This window comes from Rhineura floridana, chromosome 4, assembly GCF_030035675.1.
Source record: "Rhineura floridana isolate rRhiFlo1 chromosome 4, rRhiFlo1.hap2, whole genome shotgun sequence".
Taxonomy (NCBI): Eukaryota; Metazoa; Chordata; class Lepidosauria; order Squamata; family Rhineuridae; genus Rhineura; species Rhineura floridana.
The window spans coordinates 60,865,896-60,889,089 of NC_084483.1; the positions used below are offsets into that span (position 1 = coordinate 60,865,896).

The 23,194-nt window shown below is 43.1% G+C and overlaps 1 protein-coding gene across 3 annotated transcripts in view; it reads left to right on the forward strand.

Annotated features, from left to right (window-relative positions):
• Window positions 1–23,194, forward strand: part of CD109 (CD109 molecule) — a 148,956-nt gene that overhangs the window by 9,672 nt on the left and 116,090 nt on the right. For all 3 annotated transcript variants that reach the window (XR_009762180.1, XM_061623137.1, XM_061623138.1), the window contains exons 3-4: window positions 16,952–16,980; window positions 19,545–19,775. Coding sequence is in view for 2 of the 3 variants with exons in the window: in XM_061623137.1 (XP_061479121.1) it covers window positions 16,952–16,980; window positions 19,545–19,775 (260 nt within the window). In the remaining variant the exon portion in view is untranslated. The remainder of the gene's footprint in view (window positions 1–16,951; window positions 16,981–19,544; window positions 19,776–23,194) is intronic.

The window sequence follows — 23,194 nt, forward strand, 5'->3', positions numbered from 1 at the left end:
CCAAAGATTTGAACAACTTTCGCCCAGTCTCGAATCTACCATTTCTGGGCAAGGTGGTGGAGTGGGTGGTGGCAAAGCAGTTGCAAGCGCATTTGGAGGAAGCAGATTATCTGGATCCATTTCAATCAGGCTTCAGGCCTGGACATGGGACTGAAACGGCCTTGGTCGCCTTGGTGGACGATATGAGGAGGGCGCAGGATAGGGGCGAATGTACCTTCCTTGTCCTCCTGGATCTCTCAGCGGCTTTTGATACCGTTGACCATGGTATCCTTCTGGACCGCCTGGAGAGGTTGGGTATAGGGGGCACTGTATTGCAGTAGGTACCAGAGAGTGGCATGGGGGGATGAGGTTTCAGATCCTTGGCCTCCCATCTGTGGCGTGCCATAGGGCTCCATCCTCTCCCTGATGCTGTTTAACATATATATAAAGCCGCTGGGGGCTATCATCAGGAGATTTGGCCTGCAATGTCACCAGTATGCGGATGACACACAGCTCTATCTCTCATTTAAATCTTCACTGAAGTTGGCTGTAGAAACCCTGTCCAAGTGCCTAGAGTCAGTGAGTGGCTGGATGGGAAGGAATAAGCTGAAGCTGAACCCTGACAAAACCGAGGTACTATTCGTGGGAGACAAGAGAAGGCTAGGGGATGTTGACCTGGTGCTCAATGGAGTACAATTGCCCCTGAAAGACCAGGCCCGCAGCTGTCCATGGAGGCTCAGGTCTCGGCTGTGAGCCGGGTGGCGCTGTATCAACTCCATTTGATACAAAGGCTGCGCTCCTACCTTTCCAATCATCTGCTCCCATTGGTGGTACATGCCCTGGTCTCCTCTTGCCTAGACCACTGTAATGCGCTATATGTGGGGTTACCCTTGAAAATGGTCTGGAAGCTACAACTGGTACAGAATGCGGCGGCTCGCCTGATTAAAGGCAGCCACCGGCGAGATCACATTACTCCAGTACTGAAGGAGTTGCACTGGTTACCAGTTGTTTTCCGGGCCCAATTCAAGGTGTTGGTTTTGACCTTTAAAACCCTGCATGGTTTCGGCCCAGTCTATCTGAAAGAGTGCCTCCAGCATCATCAGCGATGCCGCTCAACAAGATCAGTGTCAAAAGACCTTCTCTGCATCCCACCAGTTAAAACAGCTAGACTGGTGAGGACTAGGGAGAGGGCTTTTTCAATCGTGGCTCCCACTCTGTGGAGTTCCCTCCCAAATGATCTCCGCCATGCCCCCTCTATGATGAGCTTTTGCCGGGCCTTGAAGACCTGGCTCTTCAGGCAGGCTTTTGGGGTAGGTTAGGTTTTATTATTATTGTTTGAGATTTTTAATGCTCTAATGTAATTTCTATGTTTTTATGTTGTATGTCGCCCAGATTGACTGGATAACCAGATGGGCGACTAATAAATTTAATAAATAAATAAAATAATGTTTATGTAGATATGAGAATTGCTCATTGTGCTTTGAAATCCTCTCTAATGGTATGACATCTGAAATGCTGACATAAAAGATCCTACCCATGACAGAATAGATACTAAGTTTTTTCAAGTCTCTTGAGTCCATGATGATGAGCTCCTTGTGTCTGTGCATCACATGTTGCTTTACAAGCAATATATAAATATAAATTGACATGTAATAATAACAGCTGCTGGGCATTTTGCTTCTTTATTTTCATTGTTTTTCTTTCTTTTAACAAAAGAGAGATTTTGCTTTGAGATTCAAGAGTGTGCATTTGTGCTTGTTTTATGTTTTGAAGAAGCTTCAGGCTCATGAGTAAAATATGGGCTGGGAAGGACAGTAGATTATCACAATGCTCAGGAATAAAACCTTAGGGGCTTCTAATTGCTGAAGGTCATTTGGGTATGAAAGACAGACTTGGGTAGTGTGATTAGTGAGGCCGACAGAATGAGAGCCCATGTTGATGTGGCTACTTGTGCAGTTCATGAGAGAGAAGGGTTTAACAGATATCCCCCTCCCAAAGTGTGTTTTTAGGTGTGCACCAAGAAATGTACAGTATTTTTGCCACAAAGAGATGTTTAGAAATCACAAGTATGCTTGGAGCCAAAGACAATCCCAGCTACCTGTTGAGAGTACACAGAGGCTGTGAGCAGCACACTAGTTGCCTACAGCAAAGTGTTTCCATTGGCGGAAGGGACAATGGGTTGATCTGCTGATCAGTTGCGAGATCTGTTTGAAGCTGAATTTTAAAAAAATGAACACTTGAGCTGAGCTCACCAAATGTTATAGTTAAAAGGGGTGGGGTTCGACTAGCACCATGTGCCCTCTTTTTCAGAAAACAGAGGTGGAGACACACTGGAACGATCAGAACAGTAAGGGTGTCTCTTCCTGCCTGGCAAGCCTGGGGCTGTTGCTGTGTAATGTATGAAATGGCCCAGAGATATTTTCTTTAATTCGTTCCCAAGTTAAGGTGTGAAGCTGGCACTTGGCTATATAAATTGGCTATATAAATTATATATATAAATATATATAAATATGTTTTTATTTTGGACCATTTTTACCTCTTGCCACTTGGTTAAATTTCAACTTTGTATATTCATTGCATCATCATCATCATCATCATCTAGTACTGGGAGATAGCAGAAACTTATCACTTGCAATCTTTAAAAGGACAAGTCAGTTTTGTTTCACATGCATGAAGAGTTGCTTCTGTAAATATATTGGGCATACAATAATCTATAAAAAAGTTTTCTAAATTCAACTAAGAACTAAAGTGTGTGATAGTGAAGTGTTTGCATCAATCATCAAAAACTCAGAAGTGATATAGTTGCTTCTTACTTGGGTGGAAGAAGAAATCTTGACTCTGAGGAGCTGGGGGGAAAAGAAATCCCAGCCAAAAGTTACTAAACAGATAGAGACTATGCAAATAACTAACGAGCTCAGACAAGCTGTGATCATATATAAACACTGGAAAAAATGTCCATTTCAGCAGCTGAGGCCTGCTTGCTTAACAATATAAAAGAGCCAATTTTATATGCCAAGCAAGAAAACACTGATGAATGCTAAGCTGTTAAACAGCAATGCAGGAAGGACAGGATTTGATATTCTGAATCTCATATTATAATATAAACATGCCATTAAGTTTCACTTATATAGTCCTGCTCTGCCAGATGACTCATCAGCTATTGCTAGCTTCCAGGGCTAGTCCTGGAAAAGTTGAAAGCATGATTCTGAGCTAACATATTCCCGGAAATACTTCATATGCATCTGCCCAGGATAAATTAAAGCCCTTGCATTCCCTTTTCTTTGTTGATTCTTCCCAACACAAAATTAGAACTGGATAAAATCTAATAGTATTATTACTGAATACACTTAACTCTATGTTTTCTGAAAATGTGAGCCCCATTTCTCCTGCAGAAATGTAGCAGTGATGAGTGGCACTCCAAATACTGCTTGTGAATTCAGTAACACCAGACCTGACCCATTGGCATGGCTCTCTGAACTAATGCCTTTTGTTTGCACAATGTACCATTTTGTTCACAGCCAGGAATGACGACAGCAATTTATTCTACTATTCCAAAAGCAATGAAAAGGTTGTGATTGTAAAAACATTCCAGTGTGAATAAACTCAAAATAAAATAAATTAAGAAACTCTGTTTTTATTCTCCTGGATCTGATTTTTGGTTTTAGTAATAATTTTTCTATATACTTGTAGTTTTGATTGTTGTAAGCTGCTTTGGATGGGCTTTGCCTGGAAAAGCAGCATATAAATATTTAAAAATAAATAAATAAAAAATAAAAAGGATTGAGCTAATGTTTCCATAAGTGTATATATTAAAAGTACCTGCTTTGTGAATGGTATGGCAGTTGTTTGAGGTACTAATTAATATTTATTAAATAAATTTATAGAAATGACCTCAAGTATGAAACAGTTATTTAATCTGTGTGGTTGGGAAAACTGAACAGAGAAAGAGCTAGCTGAGATATCTAATTTCCCAGAAGAATCATGAACCTAAGCTTTACTGCAGAATAGAATTTGCCATATGAATTCTTCCTGTTACACGATGGCCCCATTTGGACATAATGCTAAACCATGGTTTAGCACTACAGAAGCCAGAGCGACCTTTGAGCTTACACACTCCCTCCTTCCTTCTCCTCCCACATGGTCAGGAAGAGGATCACCGTCATTTACTTTCACTTTCCCTGGATTTTGGCATGTCTCAAACTGAGGATCATGGTAATTTTTTAGATAGCCAGTTTCATAAGCTGGTTTGAAGTTGGCTAGTTTTAAAACTGAAAAAAGATACAAAATATAATATTGCATAGTTATATTTCTGCATTTCTAACAAATTAAAATTTCGCTAGTCACAGTTAAAAAACTAGAATACAATTTACTATCACTCTCCAAATTTCAATTTTTAAAAAACCTTATCTTTGATTTTTGATAAGCATTCAGCTCAGTCAATTTTAACAGATCGTATGCTTTCTTTAGCCACTTAGACTTCACAATTTAGAGCAGGATGAGGATCCTGTGGCTCTCCAGATTTTATTAGACTACCACTCCCATCATCCCTGACCATTGGCCATGCTGGCTGTAGCTGATACCAGTTGGAGTCCCAAGAACATCCTGGGATGGGGGGCACAGGTTGCCTTTCCCTGCCTTACATGCTGCTTTCTGTTGTTTTTCAGAAATAATTTTAGCATTAGTAAGCAAGTACAGAAGGGGCCCATCAGGGTTGGTTATAGTTGTTGGTTTGCTGCCTTGTTATATGCTCTGTAACGTATGTCTCTTGGAAATAACAATAACATTTTTCAAGGAAGTGGCATATCAGGGTTTACTGAGAAACTTTATTTGTATGAACTGGAGAAACATTATGTAAATAAAATGAGTATGGTTTGAAACTTAATACTTTGAAATATATTTCTGCAGCCAAATACTAGCAAAGTTTCAGGGCAAAATAAAATATTAATTAAGAGTGTCGTTGAATTATTTTGGATGAAGTTTTAATTATGTTTGATAGGATTTATTATTAAGCAGAAAAGTGAGAACATGGGAAATTTCACTTGGGAACAATATTACTTTCCACTTGGCAAGCAAGATTATACTAATGCTTAAAATCCAAAGTCTCAGAATTGGCCAGGTTGAGAAGTTCTTAAGCTCTCAGCTTCTTATTTTTTTTTTATCAAGACCTAGTTTTGCTTATCTTTTCTGCATGAAAATATTTGAAGCTTTTTAGTTGCATTTTTATTCTGGTTCATTATTATGCAGTTTGTTCTATTGTGCTTTAAAGAATCAAGTGAAAGATAGATGGCTGTATCCAATGCTGTGCAAACTGATTTCCGCTCATGTAATAGGACTTCCCCTTCCCCTTCTCACCCTGCACACATACCCAAATCTGCTCAGGAGGATCTCCCAACCCTCTGGAGCAGATTTTGAGGCTGCATGGAGTGCTGTAGGCTGCAGAAGAGGAAGGGGAATTTCTGTTGCACACACAAAAATTTGTTCTGCAAACGGAACTACAGCATTGGATACAACACAGATCTCTGAGAAAACAAGGTCTGGGGTGAAACAAAACTGAAGACCTCTTATCCCAGACTCCTGTTTAACTAGCCACAATGGCTATGTTCTAGCTGCAGTGTCAGAGGCAGTATATCTCTAATGCCAGTTGCTGGGAATCACAAGCGGGGAGAGTGCTGTTGTGTTCAGGTCCTGCTTTCTTCCCATAGGCATCTGGTTGGCATCTCTGAGAACAGGGTGCTGGGCTAGATGAGCCATTGGCCTGATCCAGCAGGCTCTTCTTATGTTTTTAACTATATATAAAAACTGTTAATATTTTGGCACAGATATTTGTCTTGATCCAGGAGCGCTCTTACATAGCAGCAGCCTGAATAATAATAATAATAATAATAATAATAATAATTTATCATTATCATTATCATCATCATTATTATTATTATTATTATTATTATTATTGTCTTTATTTATACCGTGCCGTTTTTCCAAAACTGGAACTCATGGCGGCTTCCAGATAAAAAATACATATAATTAAAAACATACAAAATCTACATTAAGATAAGATTAAACTATTTCCAATATTAAAACCATACACACATATAGCTAAAAGAGTTCAAACTAGTTTAAAAATAATATAATAGACATTAGCAAAGCAGCACCCTTCATGCCCTATCCTTAGCCTTCAATTCCAAAGGCTTGTTGGAATAGGAAGGTCTTTGCTTGTCGGCGGAAGGATTGCAAGGAGGGGGTCATTCTTACCTCCCTAGGAAGGGAATTCCAAAGCCTAGGGGCAGCCACAGAGAAGGCCCTCTCACACGTCCCCACTAGTCGTACTTGAGAAGATGTGGGTATTGAGAGAAGGGCCTCTCCTGAGGATCTCAGGGCCCGGGCAGGCTCATACAGGGAGATACGATCTGATAAATAGCCTGGACCTAAGCCGTATAGGGCTTTATAGGTCATCACCAGCACTTTGAATTGTGTCTGGAAACAGACTGGCAACCAGTGGAGCTTTTTTTAACAGGGGGGTAGTATGGTCCCTGTAACCAGCCCCAGTTAGCATTCTGGCTGCAGCACGTTGTACCAACTGAAGTTTCCGAACAGTCTTCAGAGGCAGCCCCACGTAGAGCGCAGTACAGTAATCTAAACAGGATGTAACTAAGGTATGTGTCACCGTGGCCAGATCAGACGGCTCAAGGAACGGACACAGTTGGTGCACTAATCTTAACTGTGCAAAAGCACTCCTGGCCACTGCAGAAACCTGGGACTCCAAATTTAACGCTGAGTCCAGGAGCACACCCAAACTGCGAACCTGTGTCTTCAGGAGGAGTGTAACCCCATCCAGCACAGGCTGTATCCCTATTCCCTGATTCGCCTTACGACTGACCAGGAGCACCTCTGTCTTGTCTGGATTAAGCTTCAATTTGTTCACCCTCATCCAGTCCACCACTGACGCCAGACACTGGTTTAAAACCGAGACAGCTTCCTTGGAATTAGGTGGAAAGGAGAAATAGAGTTGGGTGTCATCAGCATGGCACCGAACCCTAAACCCCCGGCCAAGCTCTCTCAGCGGTTTCATGTAGAAGTTAAATAGCATAAGGGACAAAACTGAGGCCTGAGGGACCCCACAGGCCAATGGCCAAGGGGTCGAACAGGAATCCCCCAGCACCACTTTCTGGGTTCGTCCCTCCAGGAAGGAATAGAGCCACTGCAAAACAGTGCCCCCAAGTCCCATCCCAGCAAGGTGGCCCAGAAGGATACCATGGTTGATGGTATCAAAAGCCACTGAGAGGTCCAGCAGAACCAACAGGGACACACTCCCCCTGTCCAGTTCTCTGCGTAGGTCGTCCACCAAGGTGACCAAAGCCGTCTCCATCCCATAACCAGGCCTGAAACGAGACTGAAATGAATCCAGATAATCTGTTTCATCCAAGAATCCCTGGGGCTGGGAGGCCACCACATGCTCTATTACCTTACCCAAAAATGGAATATTGGACACTGGCCGGTAATTATCCATTATGGAGGGGTCCAGGGAGGGCTTTTTTAACAGAGGCCTTACAACTGTCTCCTTTAGGCAACCTGGAACTCTGCCTTGGTGTAAGGAGGCATTAACCACTCCCTTCACCCACTCAGCCAGTCCTTCTCTGGCACTTTTTATTAGCCAGGAAGGGCAAGGGTCTAGCAGACATGTGGTGGCTCTCACCTCTCCAAGGATCTTGTCCACATCCTCAGGCTGTACAAATGGAAAAGGATCCATAATTATTGGACAGACAGGAGCCAAAGTTACATCCCCTGAGACTGTATCAATTATAGCGTCTAAGTTGGAACGAATCTGAGCGACTTTATCTGCAAAGTGCTGTGCAAACTCTTGACAGCGGGCTGTTGAGTGATCTATATTACCCTCTCACGGGCCAGAATGTAAAAGACCCCTGACCACTCGAAACAGCTCCACTGGATGGCTCCCCGCAGATGCAATGGTGGCAGAAAAGAATGATTTCTTTGCTGCCCGCACTGCCACAGAGTAGGCCTTCAAGGAGGCTCTAGCCCGTGTTCGGTCAGACTCGCTCCGAGTCTTCTGCCAACGTCGCTCTAGTCTCCGTCTCATTCGTTTCATCACCACCAGCTCCTTGGTAAACCAAGGGGCTGGTTTGGCTCCACTTCGTGAGAGGGGATGCTCAGGAGCGATCGTGTCCACCACCCTGGCCATTTCCCCATTCCAGAGGTCAACCAGAGCTTCAACAGAATTGCCTGCTGAGGTGGCAGGAAAATCCCCAAGAGCCATCAGGAAACCATCCGAATCCATCAGCTTCCTGGGGCAGACCATCCTAATCAGTCCCCCACCCCTGCAGAGGTTCCGAGTCCCAGTGAGTCTAAACCCCACCAGGTAGTGATCTGTCCATGACAAAGGAACTACAGAAAGTTCCTCCACACCAAGATCACCATCATCCCCCTCCACACAGAAAACAAGGTCCAGGGTGTGGCCAGCAACATGAGTGGGGCCAGATACTACTTGGGACAGACCCATGGTTGTCATGGAGGCCATGAAGTCCTGAGCCACTCCCAACAGGGCGGCCTCGGCATGGATGTTGAAGTCCCCCAGCACCACAAGCCGAGGGGACTCCAACATCAGCCTCAAGACCACCCCGGCTAGCTCAGGAAGGGAGACTGTTGAGCAGCGGGGTGGGCGGTACACCAACAGAATCCCTAATCTGTCCCTACCACCCAACTTCAAATACACACACTCACACCCTGGACACTGTGGGGTAGGGCACCTGGTCAGGGAGATAGTATCCCAATAGACCACTGCGACTCCACCTCCCCGCCCCCCAGGTCTCGCCTGCTGCTGCACAGAAAAACCTGGTGGGCAAAACTGAGAGAGATTAACCCCCCCAGCTTCATCCAACCAGGTCTCAGTAATACAAGCCAGGTCGGCATGCTCATCCAGGATCAAGTCATGAATGGCCGTTGTTTTACCATTCACCGACCTGGCATTCACAAGCAGCAATTTCAGCCCGTGGGGAATGTCACCACGGCTATCCAGGCTATTTAAACGGGGAGACAGTTTGGGGACAACCAGCACTCTGTTGCATACCCCTCTCCCCTGATAACATAATTGCCTCCCTACTCCGTATCTCCCTCTGCCCTCTACAACACTAATGGCAGCCCCCTGGATCCCCCTCCCTCCCCTCTTGTAGTGAAGACATATCTTAACGCTATAAGACAGACAAAAGCCTTGTTCTTGAACAAACACACTACTAGCAGGCCAGTATAAACACGTAGAAAACTGCTGGAGTGGGTCACCAAAACTGCTGAGTCAGGGCCTAGCTCTTAATCCTGAGTCAGGCCTTAGTCCTACAAAGAGCAGGGAATCCCAGAAGCAAGGCCGAGGACCAATGCAACCGAAGTCCAAGACAGGCAGAGTCCAAAGTCTCCTGTAATACTCTTGGTAGGCTTTGTCTTTAATGGTGATGGCTGATGTTATTAATATTGTTATTATTACTGTTGTTATTGGATACTCGGCGTCTCCTCTTCTTCTCTTCACGGCCGTTCTATATCCACGCCAGAGTTTTACTTGTCTCTGTTAAATTATATTATGTCCAATTCACTCTCACTCTCAGCCAAAATTCCTCCACTATGATATTCTAGAGGAGTGTCCGTCTTTTACCAGCTGCTTTTATCTTACTCAGCCGTTGTTGTTGCTGTTGCTGGAATCCTTATCTCCCTTTTTAATAGCCCAGGCTCTGATGTTCTCCACTGCACTCTCTCTGGTTGCTGATATCTCCGGATTTTCATAACAGAGTTCAACAGGCATAACAAGGACAGATAATTAAACTTACTGTAGACTTGCTGTAGTTGTGTTCTTGATTGTATTTAGTTGTAATTTCAGCGCTGCAGAGCACTCATCAAACACGTCCGCTGTTCAGGACGCCATTACTGTCAGACATATCTGTGAATGCCTGTTGCTTTGGGCAAGGATCCTTTTCTTCCTCTGAGGAACACCAAATTGTTCTCACTGCTTATTATCTGTTTAGGTCTTAGGCTGTGAACACACTAGTTGCCAGATCAAAGCATTTCCATTAGCCACACCAGGAGGGAGAATGGGTTGATCTGGTTATCAGTTGTGAAATCTCTTTGAAGCTGAATTTAAAAAAATACACTCCCACTACTCCCACCAGGTTTTACAATGAAAAAGGTGGGGTTTGACTAGTGTCGCGTGCCCCTGTTTTCAGAAGAGAGCGATGGAGAACACTGGAACCAGCAGAACAGTGAATGTGTCCCTACCCTCAGATACTGTTTTCCTTCTCCACAATAGCCTTTTGCATGTGTGGGACAGATATAGAGGACTGCTGTTTCCTATACAACCTGAATGATAGAAAATGACTAGGGATGAGCACAGGGCTGGCACCAGGCATGAGTGGGCCCTTGGGCACAGGGCTGCTCCCCAAACTCCACCATGCAGTTGGTGTGGGCTTAAATAGGCCTGGCTGCCCCATCTCCTGTGTTAATGTGCTAGTGCACTGCGTGTGCACTCATGCCATCACCCAAGATAGCAGTGGGGGCGTCAACCCTCTAGGTTGATGCTCCTGCTGCTATCTTTGGTGATAACAGGCATGTACATGCAGTGGGCTGACATGACGATACAGGAGGTGGGGTGGCTAGGCCTATTTAAGCCCTCATCAGCTGCATGCAGGATGTTGCCTGAGAGGGTGGCACTCCCACTTCCTGATCTGTGCCAGGTATCCCAGGCTGCAAATCACATCCTGCAACCCAAGCCTGGAGTGGATTGCAGAGCAGGAACTTCACCCTCCCAGCCCCAGCCTATATATTTAGGAGGGACTATTCTGATCTGCGGGGGCCCTTCTGAGCCCTCAGCCCGTGCCCAACCTGGCCACCCACTAGCACCAGGCCTAGCAGAGCATCATCAGTATGCTGATGATACTTACAGGGCTGGCCCTTAGATAAATAGCGTTCTGAGCAAGCGATGCCTTTAGTGCCCCTCCCCCACATGGCCAGCTTTGCAGAGCCATCCAGAGGGTTTACAGGACCTGGTACAGGTGTGGTGTTGGGGGCTCTGCTGCTGATCCCTACAAAGACCCATGCATGTGTGTACAAAGCTGGAGGCACATGCAAAAATTATTGCATAAATGGACTACTGTACACATGAGAATTCTCATCTGCAGCTCCTTCTTGCCCTGGAACCAAGCAGAATGATAGAGGTGCTTTATTTTTTCTTACATCAAGATAAGAGAATAGGGATCGGCTTGTGCTTCTCTTGAATACCTTCTCCCAATTCCTAACCCATTCTGGCAGAGCTTCTTTCTGCTTCCTGGGGCTCAGACTCACAGGTCTTCTGGTTGTGACCTGCTGCTCACTTTTTCTAGCAGGAAGGATTGGTCCCTTAGGCCTGGCCTCACACTAGTCCTATACATTTCCCTGTGGTAACTGCCACAGAAAATTACTCTTCAGTGGCACCTTGCCTGGAAATCTTAGGTGGCACTCACTCACTGCACTGATTTTTACCTAGCGCAAATTTCATCAAAGTGGAAACTGCAGCTTGTGCAAAATGCAGGGGCCAGATTGGTAACAGGGACCAGATGTTTCAAACATATAAAACCAATTCTGGCCCGCTTGCATTGGCTGCCTGTATGTTTCCGAGCTCGATTCAAGGTGCTGGTTTTAACCTATAAAGCCTTACACGGCTTAGGACCACAATACCTGATGGAATGCCTCTCCCAACACGAACCCACCCGTACACTACGCTCAACATCCAGGTCCCTCTTCATGGTGCTTCCTCTGAGGAAAGCTTGGATGCTGGCAACAAGGGGGAGGGCCTTCTCAGTGGTGGCCCCAAATTATGGAATGATTTTTCTGACAAGGCGTGTCTGGCACCAACACTGTTATCCTTTCGGTGCCAGGTCAAGACTTTCCTCTTCTCCCAGGCATTTTGGCATGTGTTCTCAAATTGTTTTTTTTAATGTGTTTTTAAATTTGCATATTTGTTTTTAATGTTTTTAATTGTTGTAAACCACCCAGAGAGCTTCAGCTATGGGGCAGTATATAAATGCAATAAATAATAATAATAATAATAATAATAAAGTGGAAATCAAAAAAGAAATATACTTTAAAGCTAACTGAAGGAAGATAGTTTTTGCAGAGCCTGCTGGATCAGGCCAATGGCTCATCTAGCCCAGCACCCTGGTATCAGAGATGCCAACCAGATGCCTATGGGAAGAAAGCAGGACATGCACCTTTTGGGGGACTTATGCTGGCCTCAGCTGAGTTGGTTTAGGTTGAGGACTTATATAGGCATAGCCCGGGCTGAGCTGTGATTCAGCCAGCTGAGCTGGAGATCCATCAGATCCTAACTTGCTCATCCCTGCAGATCTGGGTTTGGATTGCTTCATTACTTGTGAGTAGACATTAGAAGGATCTTTGCCATGGGGAAGGGCTTTACCAGGATGGCCAGATGCAAAAGAGGATAAGCCACCTTTTAATGTTGTGTAGAACAGGGGATTTCAGCAGGAGTACCTTGCCATTAACTAAGTGTTGTTAGTATAGTGGTGTTCCTGCTCCTTGGCTTGGCAGGCTGCTGAACCCCCTTGTACCTTACAGCCATTCTGTCCCTGTTTTGTTTTGTCACTCCAGAACTTGATCACAGCCCCCCATCCCCACAGATGTGCTTTACAAACTCACAATAACAGTTGCTTCTTGCTCACTAGCAATTCCTTCTCCTCTCTCTCTCCTCCTCCCTTTTCTCTAACTGCCCCAATTGTCACTTTCTCCACATTCCAATTCCCTTGGCAACTGTTGCCAAGACTGCCCAGAACTGTCTGACCCCCCCACAAAAAACTAGTTATAATTTTACTTATCCTCTGTTTTCCCCAGATGTTAAACACATATCTCATCACAAAATGTCATATATTACTTTACAAAAAGATCTGTGGTTTATTAGTCAGCTGGCTGAACACACATGTTTAAAGTGCAGTGGATGATTAAAAGTCAGGTGGGGTTCTCCTTTCCTGTGTCAGAGCAGAAGATCAGATCAGGTCTTTGGAAGAACCAATATTTAGTTATTGCGTTTACCTATGGTCTTGATTTTAAATAAATAAGACGTATTGGAATACTGTACAGTTACATTATGATTCATAAACAACTTAAATTGTTTATGTTGGCTTTGTTTCATTAATTTCAGGGTTTCCCTACTTCACTCTGATAGGTAGTGGAAGCCAGCAGAGTGTCTAATTAACTGTGCAATCCTTTACATGCCTGCTCAGAAGTAAGTCCCATGAATTCAGGGGTCTTACTCCTAGGTTCTTTATTTATGACATTTTAATACTGCCCATCAAACAAGTCCATCTGCCAGGTCAGTGTGTATAAGATTGCAGCCTGAGGGCGTAATTTCTGTTATGAAAACTTAGAGCTACTTTTGCTGTTTTGATGCAATTGTGGCTCTGACTTCTGTGTCAATCCTACTAGTTTAGGGATCAGCAATACTGGAATAGGAAGGGATACACAAGCTAGGGGCCTCCAGAGATTGTTAGACTACAGCTCCCATCATCCCTGATGGGAATTGTAGTCCAACAACATCTGGAGGGCACCAGGTTGCTTAAAGTTGTGACTGATTCAAAGTACTGCTCACTCACACTCCTGTTTGTCTCCCCCCAACAAAGCAAAACACAAGCTCAGGTCAGCTGATGTGATTCACTAGACACAACATTATTCAGTTTTCAGACTGTTTATTTTGTGTTATCTTTTATATTGCTAAGGATATAAAAGGTGTAGGTAGCGTATTCATCCCCCCCTCCCCATTTAATGTAAAGAGAGTCTGATTGCTGGTTTGTAAGACTCCCTGATTGATTTGTGCCTTCCATCTCCCAATTGCTTTTATTTAACAAATAGTTTTTCTAATGCTCAGGGGCTATATGCGATCATGCATATACAGAGCACAGTCCCCTTTACCTTTCTAGGAACCCAGACACTGTGTTCATGAGTCTGGAACCCCGAGGCCAACAAACAATTTCCAGTACTAATGTGTAGCAGTAGGGGTGTAGCTTAGTGGTAGAACATCTGCCCTGCATGCCGAAGTTTCCAGGTTCAATCCTGCCATCTCCAGTTAGGGCTGAGAGGGGTTCAGGATAGTTATATTCATGATCTAGCTTCCTTGAAATGTGTTGTCACAGTCAGGAATCAGAGATACACATAAAAGCTCATAACATCCAACTATTTTAATTGTTTGCATTCATTATCTATAACATGACTGTTGTGGGGTACAGAAGCAGAGGGACATTTAGTAGAGACAGGAAGTTGCTCTTCCCATATCCTTTAAGGCTTAAAGAGACACGATTTACCACAATATTCATACTGGAAAAATTCAGAACACAGTTAAAAAGAGCATGAATGTGATTTCTGGTAGTTTTAGCAATTTTTCTTTGATATGTTATTTAGCTCTCTGAAAATTAGGAAAGCACAATAAGCCAACCATGAAACCATAACACAGAGAACATATATATGGTCTCTGTATTTCAGAGGTAACTAATGCAGGACCCCCCCAGATGTTGTTGGTATACAGCTCCTATCAGCCCCAGCTAGCATGAGCAATGGTCAGCATTGATGGAAGTTGTAGTGTAAAAGTATCTGGGAGGGCACCATTCTAAACTACTCTAAAACACTATATAAGGGCTAGATCAGCAGTTCCCAAACTCTTACCACCATGGACCACTTGAAAATTGCTGCGAGTCTTGGCGGACCACTTAATGATTTTTCTGCCTTTTGTAGGAGTAGTAATGCACTGTATTAGATGCTGTGTGATTTTTAATTGTATTTTTATTGCTTCTTTTATTTCTTATATAGAAATAAATTGCTTAGAATTCAAATTGTAATACAATACAATGCAAGAAGTAAAAGATGCAATACAAATACAGTTAAAATTAATAAGAATATTTAATACAGACATGTCACAGACCACCTGAATGATGTTCACAGACTACTGGTGGTCCATGGATCACAATTTGAGAACCCTGGGCTAGATGTTACTGGAGGACACCACATTGACTATCTCTGCTGTGTTCTATCTGTGATGTTTCCATGGGTCAGAATAGCGTCTGGGCATGCATAAAATGAGACATAGACAAGTCGTTAGCCTTTACCAGGAACTGAACCTTTAATGTGGGAGGCCCTGCCCTGTGGAACTCTTTGTTGATAGAACTTTGGCAGAAATCATTCCTGCTGTCTTTCAGGCTTTCAAAAATTGCATTGTTCGGACAGGACTTTGGAATGTGATTTTTTATAACAAGGCAGTTTTCACTGATAGGTTATTGATGTTTTTACTGTTATTATTGTAGTATTGTGCATTTATGTTATACACTGCTTTGTTATATTTTCTATGAAAGTGCAGTTTATAAATATCTAAATAAATTAAAAAAACAAATAAATAATGTCAGCCTGAGAATTGTTCATGGGTGATGGCCTCATAGTAAATATGGGGTTAGTCTGTTGAGAGGGCACAAAGATTTGAACTATATCTCATTAATTAGATTAGATTAATCATGAAAAAAACCAGGCTTTCCATTCCATTGGATAATTGATATCTCTAATTATAACACTCTGGTTTTGAGCTTACTTATTCTTGTTGTCACTGACAGCTTTGCGGAAGACACTTTGCGCAACACAGAGAAGGCATTTTAAGAACACAATTTCAAAGTCAAAACAAGTTAAGCATTAACACCTGTTGTTACAGGTCTAAGTCGGAATGAGGTCATTGGGAATTAGGAATCAATTCTTTCTAAATCCTTGCACCTCAGTCTCTCAGTCTATATTAGAAGACTAGAGGAATATTCTTGCCTTCACCTCTTCCCTGAGTGGTAGAGCTTTTGAGTAGTTTTAAGAAGAAATTAGAAATGAGTGCAGCTTTTCTATATATACTAATATCAGAAATGAGGTCCATTACTTTTTAACTTTAGACTTGAACCATACTTTTTACTACCTTGTGTGTAAAAATAACAAGGCTCCTGTCCTGAGAAACACATCCTTAAATTCTCATACATTATTGCTTAGCCTTAGTACAAATATGCCCTGCCTTTCAATCAAATGATTCCCAAGGCAGCTTATAGAATATTATAACAATTCAAAGCAAAGCTATTTACTCATCTTTTAGTGGTGGGGACAGACAAGGGAGATGCTGGGAGGACATAATTTTAAAGCCCCTCCCCAGCTTCCTGGTGTTCCTGCTGCCACTGTGGTTGTCATTATGGAGGTCTGCAGCAAACCCTACTCCAGGAAGGTGGCCAGGGATATAATAATCATTAGAGCCCATTTTACATGTTACAGCCTTGGCGGCGTTCTATGTGATGACCAGGAAGTGGAGCCCTGAAGCTAGCCTTGCCCCATGTGTTACATAAATGGGCTACTCCCAATCTGACATTGTTCACTGAGCATGACTGAATAACAACTCCTAGTGCTCAAGTCATGTATATGGGCTCCTTTTGAGGCATCTGTGCTCACTGTATGATAGTTGGGTGCTGGAGAAGCTAGCATGAACATGTGATGCCACCATCATGGCCCTGTTACCTGGTCATTGCATGGACCTGCCTCATGCATGTAATGCCTAAAGGTAACTTAGAAGTTGGGGCTCCTCATGCAGCTAGGATGTGGCTGTTCACTCAGATTTTTTGTGGTGGGTTGATTAAGAGAAATCCTGACAGAGCATGGAGTTAAAGCCTCTTCCCAAGCTTCTGGTGGTCCTGCTTTATGGATCCTGTGGCAAGACCATGGGAAATATCTTCCACCTTCAGGAAGTGTGTTTCCAGGTAGGACTGGAATCCTGTTGTTGAAATACAAGGCGTGCAGAGTAGGCAACAGATTAGTGCTGGAATACTGTGTTCAAACAAGTGCATTGTAAGGATGGATGTGTTGAATAGGGAGGGTACATGACATTTGAGAAGCAGAAGATAGATTGATTCCCCCCCCTTTCCTTTTTTTAATATAGATTCGTTTGGGACACTTGGCCTTCCAGCTGTAAGTATTCTCTTCCTGAAACAGTAAAGATCCATAAAAAAATATTTTCTGAATGGATGCTGTTTCATTTACTTAATTTGATCCCATTTTAATCTTGTATATGGCACGAGTTGTTTTTACTACTAATGAGAAAAGACATACGTTCCAACAAATGAATAATATACATTGAAATCCAGATGTTTCATGTCTTGTTTAGAAGGTTTAGGAGACAACATCTGAGAATGATGCTAAAGCAGGCAATCAAAATAGTGTTCATGGCAAGTCTGAATATAACTGAAACAAACAGGAATATGGAATTAGCATTACTTCTAGGATTATGATGTTGTATACTGAAAACAAAGAGCACAACATAAAAAATATTGGATAAGATTTATATCAATTAACACACTTTTAGATGCAAAACATGTTCTCATGGAACACATGCTTCAAAATGATTAGGAGCTGATTAAGAGGGAGCAAATTAATCATGCCAATTCTGCTGCTCAATTCCTTCTCCTTTTCTTGTCAGTTTTAAGCATGACTTCCTTTGCTGACTTAGAAACATTTCCAAGCTTGCTTAGGACATGCATCTCTAATACGTGTCTGCAGACTACTTCTCCTTCCCAAATATGAATGATAGGTGGGAATTTAGATTAAATCTGCTATTTCCCACAGCAGCCCTAGCTCTGTTCTGCCAGAGGACAGACTGCTCTCTATCTGGTATTGTTGTCCCAAAAACCAGGATAATGAGCCAGGATATGATCCTGGCATATTGTTCTGTTTTTTTTTAATTGACAGTAAGTCTGATCCAAATCTGTCCAAATTTTGACAAAAATCTATCAAGAAGTATGGAAAACTAAACAATGGCCCACAGCCTGGAAGCGTTCAATATACATCCCAATTCCAAAGAAAGGGGATCCCAGGGAATGCAGTAATTATAGAACTATTGCCTTAGTATCTCATGCAAGTAAAGTAATGCTCAAGATTCTACAACAAAGGCTCTTACCATATATGGAGCGAGAAATGCATATCATACGGAAAGTGGGATTGGACCAAGAGGAAGGAGGTGTGAAAATTGGAGGAAGAGATTTAAGATATGCAGACAATACCATACTACTAGCAGAAACCAGTAATGATTTAAAACGAATGCTGATGAAAGTTAGAGGAAAGCAGAAAAGCAGGACTACAGCTGAAAGTCAAAAAGACTAAAGTAATGACAACAGAAGATTTATGTAACTTTAAAGTTGACAATAAGGACATTGAACTTGTCAAGGTTTATCAATTCCTTGGCACAGTCATTAACCAAAATGGGGACCATAGTCAAGAAATCAGAAGGCGGCTAGGACTGGGGAGGGCAGCTGTGAGAGAACTAGAAAAGGCCCTCAAATGCAAAGATGTATCACTGCACACTAAGGTCAGGATCATTCAGACCATGGTATTCCCTATCTCTATGTATGGATTTGAAAGATGGACAGTGAAAAAGGCGGATAAGAGAAAAAGCAACTCATTTGAAATGTGGTGTTGGGGGAGAGCTTTGCGGATACCATGGACTGCAAAAAAGACAAATAATTGGGTGTTAGAACTAATTAAACCAGAACTATCACTAGAAGCTAAAACAATGACACTAAGGTTATCATACTTGGACACATAACGAGAAGACATGATTCACTAGAAAAGACCATAATGCTTGGAAAAACAGAAGGGAGTAGAAAAAGAGGAAGGCCAAACAAGTGATGAATTGATTCAATAAAGGAAACCACAGACCTGAACTTACAAGATCTGAACAGGGGGGTTCACAACAGATGCTGTTGGAGATCGGTGATTCATAGGGTCGCCATAAGTCGTAGTCGACTTGAAGGCACATAACAACAACAACAAAAGTCTGATCCAATTAAGTCAGCCCAAGACATTTTGCTGCTTGAAGCAAAGAACAAGAGAGTGCCTTCCCATTCCACATACAGAAGCCAGCCAAATATCACTTTAATACAGGTGAAGAGATAGCATTCTTTACTACAGAAGACTAGCTTAGGGGGCATAGGACACATATTTCTGGCATCCACCACTTCATTGCCATTCCCCATCCCCCAGCATCTGCTGCCTGAGGCAGCTACCACACTATGCCTAATGATAGGGATATCTCTGTTAAAATGTAATCAAGAACTTTCGGTTTAATGCAAGCCACTATCTTTACACTGAAGCTGGCAGGCAACAAGATTAGGGGTGAGGCAGAAGTGCATGTCCACAACACTTATCTATATCTTTATAAACCATGGTTTATGAAGCTGTGGATGAACATCGGAACAGGTCCATATAGTACACAACAAAGAATCAGTGAAAACTCTGTTTTCAGGTGACCAAACAACTTCAGGGGGTGTCGGTGTAACATCAGTTGTTACAACATTAGATTTACAACATAATTTGTCTTAACTTGGATGTGTTCAGTAGAGTTTATCTCAAGTAAGTGTGCATAGGATTGCAGCTTCAGTCTTTTCTTTTTGTGAGTTTTAATTATCCATTGTTTCACTGTTCTGTGTTTCTGAAATGATTTTAGATATAAGTACAGAAATTGTGTATTTTCTCCTCAGCTCCCCTTGGGCAGTACCCCTGGTGATTACGATTTAGTAGTCAAGGGGTATTCAGAAGGTCTACTGCTATTTTCTAACCACACTGCCCTCGAATTTGAGCACAAGAGCTTATCTGTATTCATCCAGACTGACAAGTCTATGTATAAACCAGGCCAAGATGTGAAAATACGGGTTGTTACTCTGTATCCTGACCTCAGGCCATACAATACTCCTATAAATATATATATTCAGGTAAGTACAAACTTGAAATTATTTGATGAAGTAGAATTTTCCTTCTGAATATTGTTATGTCACCTGGAGTGTATTCACAGTAAGAATATTATTATACATTAGCAAGGGATTTTATCTAGAATAGACCCTAAATAAGGCATCCATGCATAAATTAGTAAGGTATCCATGTCTAATGTGTTGGCGGTAATGGACAGGGCCCAAATTTCAAACTAATTCCATACTTTTAGAGCACAATAGATTAAGGGATCATCAACTTGTTACATGAAAATGTATGTAATGAAGCCCCTAATTCCCCTCCCCGATGGAAAGCAACTTTGAGAAGTTGCAGTTTTAAGTGGAAGAGTAGCCAAAGTTGGTGATGGTGGGAAGGGGCTTCTTAACTCTTTCTTCACTGACTCTTTTCCTATTCTAAATCATTATAAACTGCTTTTCCCAGTGCTGAGTTCCAGATATGGGAAACTTCTGCTTTCATTATGAAAAGCTAGAACTTTTTAACATACATTTGTGTATAAATTTGTGCAAGTACTCTTGGATGGAGCAGATTATTTTGACCCATTCCAGTCTGGGTTCAGGCCTGGTTATGGGACAGAATCGGCCTTGGTCACCCTGATGGATGACCTTTATCGGGAAAAGGAGAGGGGGAATGTGGCCCTGTTACTCTTACTTGATCTTTCAGTGGCTTTTGATACCATTGACCATGGTGCCCTTCTGAGCCGACTTGGTGAGATGGGTATCGGAGGTACTGTTTTACAGTGGTTCCGATCCTATCTCCAGGGTCATTTTCAGACAATACCATTGGGTGATTGTCTTTCGGCCACTTCGCAGTTGTGCTGTGGGGTGCCGCAGAGTACCATCTTATCCCCCATGCCATCTTATCTCCCATCAGGAGATTTGGGGTGAGGTGTCAGCAGTATGCTGATTATACCCAGCTCTATTTCTCTTAACATCTGAACCAAGAGAGGCTGTGCAAGCCCTGGATTGCTGCCTAGACTCGGTGTGGGCTGGATGAGGGCCAGCAAACTGAGTCTGAATCCTAGCAAGGTGGAGGCACTGTGGATTGGTGGTTCCCGAGTTCAGATAATTGGTTAGTTGTCTGCTTTGGATGGGGTCATACTCCCTCTGAAAGAGCAGGTCCATAGTCTGGGTGTGCTCCTAGATCCATCTTTGTCGTTAGAGGCCCAGGTGACCTCAGTGGCTAGGAGTGCCTTTTACCAGCTTCGGCTGAGAGGATAGCTGCGGCTGTTTCTGGACCGGGATAGCCTGACCACTGTTGCCCAAGCACTGGTAACCTCCAGGCTGGATTACTGTAATGCACTCTGCGTGGGGCTGCCCTTGAGGTTGATCCGGAAGCTTCAGCTGGTGCCAAATGTGGTGATGCGACTGCTCACTGGGACAGGGTATCGCCAACATGTTACCCCGCTGCTGAAAGAATTGCACTGGCTGCCCATTTGCTACTGGGCCAAGTTCAAGGTTCTAGTTTTGTACAAAGCCCGATACAGCTTGGGACCAGGATACCCGAAAGATCGTCTTATCCCTTATATACCCAGTTGATCACTGCGCTCTGCAGGTGAGGGCCTCCTGCAGAAGCCATCTTATCAGGATGTCCGTTCTGCACAACATAGGAAACGGACCTTTAGTGTGGTGGCACCTACCCTGTGGAACTCCCTCCCCTTAAATATTAGACAGGCACCATCTCTATTATCTTTTCAGTGCCTATTGAAGACCTTCCTCTTTCAACAAGCATTTTAAGTTGAGACCTTATCCCAGTCTGCTTCTATGTTGGAATTGCTTTTTAATATGTTTTTAAACCTTTTTTTAAAAAACAAAACAATGTTTTTAACCTTTTAAAGATGTCTTCAAAGCTTTTTAAAAAAATGTTTTTAAAGGTGTTTTGTTTTAATGTATTTTCAAGTCTGTTTTTATGATGTTTTAAAGTGTTTTTAGTGCTTTTGTTTGCTGCCCTGGGCTCCTGCTGGGAGGAAGGGCGGAATATAAATCAAATAATAAATGAATGAATGAGTGAATAAATAAATAAATTGTAATTTCCCTATAAGAAGATGCTCTGTAGAATTTGGACACTGAATAAGCACATAAAGTGTTGTGCTAGTTTTAAGTATTTGCACATCTGTATTAGAGCTGGTAAAGGTAAGTGCTTTTCTTTTACAATAATTAGAGGTGATTGGCACTTAAAGCAAGTCTGGTTAGGATATGGTGTGCTATTGGGTTCCCAATCAGAAACTCCATACTGCAGCCAATCCTTGCCCAAAGCAAACTTGCTGTAAGTGCCAATGAGGTGATCAGCACTTACAACAAGCTGTCTTTGGGCACAGATTGAAGTTTACAGCAAGTCCCAAAGCAGAGCATGCTGGAAGTGTAAATATTCCTTTGTATTGCCAGCTTGAATTCAAATCAGTGATACAAAGGAGCTTATTCTGCAGCTGCAACCCAAGCTGCACCTGTTAGGATTTTCCCCCCACTTTGGGTCATCTGACATCATTGTGATGTCAGGTGATTGACAGGTAGGTGGCTCTGTCAAAATGGACCACAGTGGGAGGTTAGGATCTGGCCTGCCAGTCAGATCTTGTTTTCCACTTCTGCTATAAAAGATAGATTACTGTCAATGAGCACTGCACTAATTCATACTGTCTTCTGCTCTGGATCCTTGCCCCTCGTGGCTAATAAAAGCTAGCAGGAATGGAACAGCCGGTTGGGCCAAGGAGGTGATTAATGCGGTGGTGAGACCGCTTCTAAAAAAGCCCTCCTTGGACCCCGATAATTTCAACAACTATAGACCGGTAGCAAATGTTCCATTTCTGGGCAAGGTTCTAGAGCGCGTGGTCGCTCACCAACTCCAGGCTGTCTTGGATGAAACTGATTATCTGGATCCATTTCAATCGGGTTTTCGGCCGGGGTTTGGTACAGAAACGGCCTTGGTCGCCCTGTATGATGACCTCTGTCGGGAGAAAGACAGAGGGAGTGTAACTCTGTTGGTTCTCCTTGATCTCTCGGCGGCTTTTGATACCATCGACCATGGTATCCTTCTGGGGCGACTCACGGATTTAGGAATTGGAGGCACTGCTTGGCAGTGGCTGCGCTCCTATCTCGGGAGTTGTCTCCAGAAGGTGATGCTTGGGGAACATTACTCGAGTTCCTTGGTACTCCAATATGGGGTCCCGCAGGGTTCAGTTCTGTCCCCCATGCTCTTTAATATCTATATGAAGCCGCTGGGTGAGGTCATCAGGAGTTTTGGAGTGCGTTTTCAGCCATATGCTGATGATACGCAACTCTACTTCTCCTTTTCATCTTCTTCAGGTGAGGCTGTCAATGTACTGAACCGCTGCCTGGCCGCGATAATGGACTGGATGAGAGCTAATAAACTGAAACTCAATCCTGACAAGACTGAGATGCTGTTGGTGGGG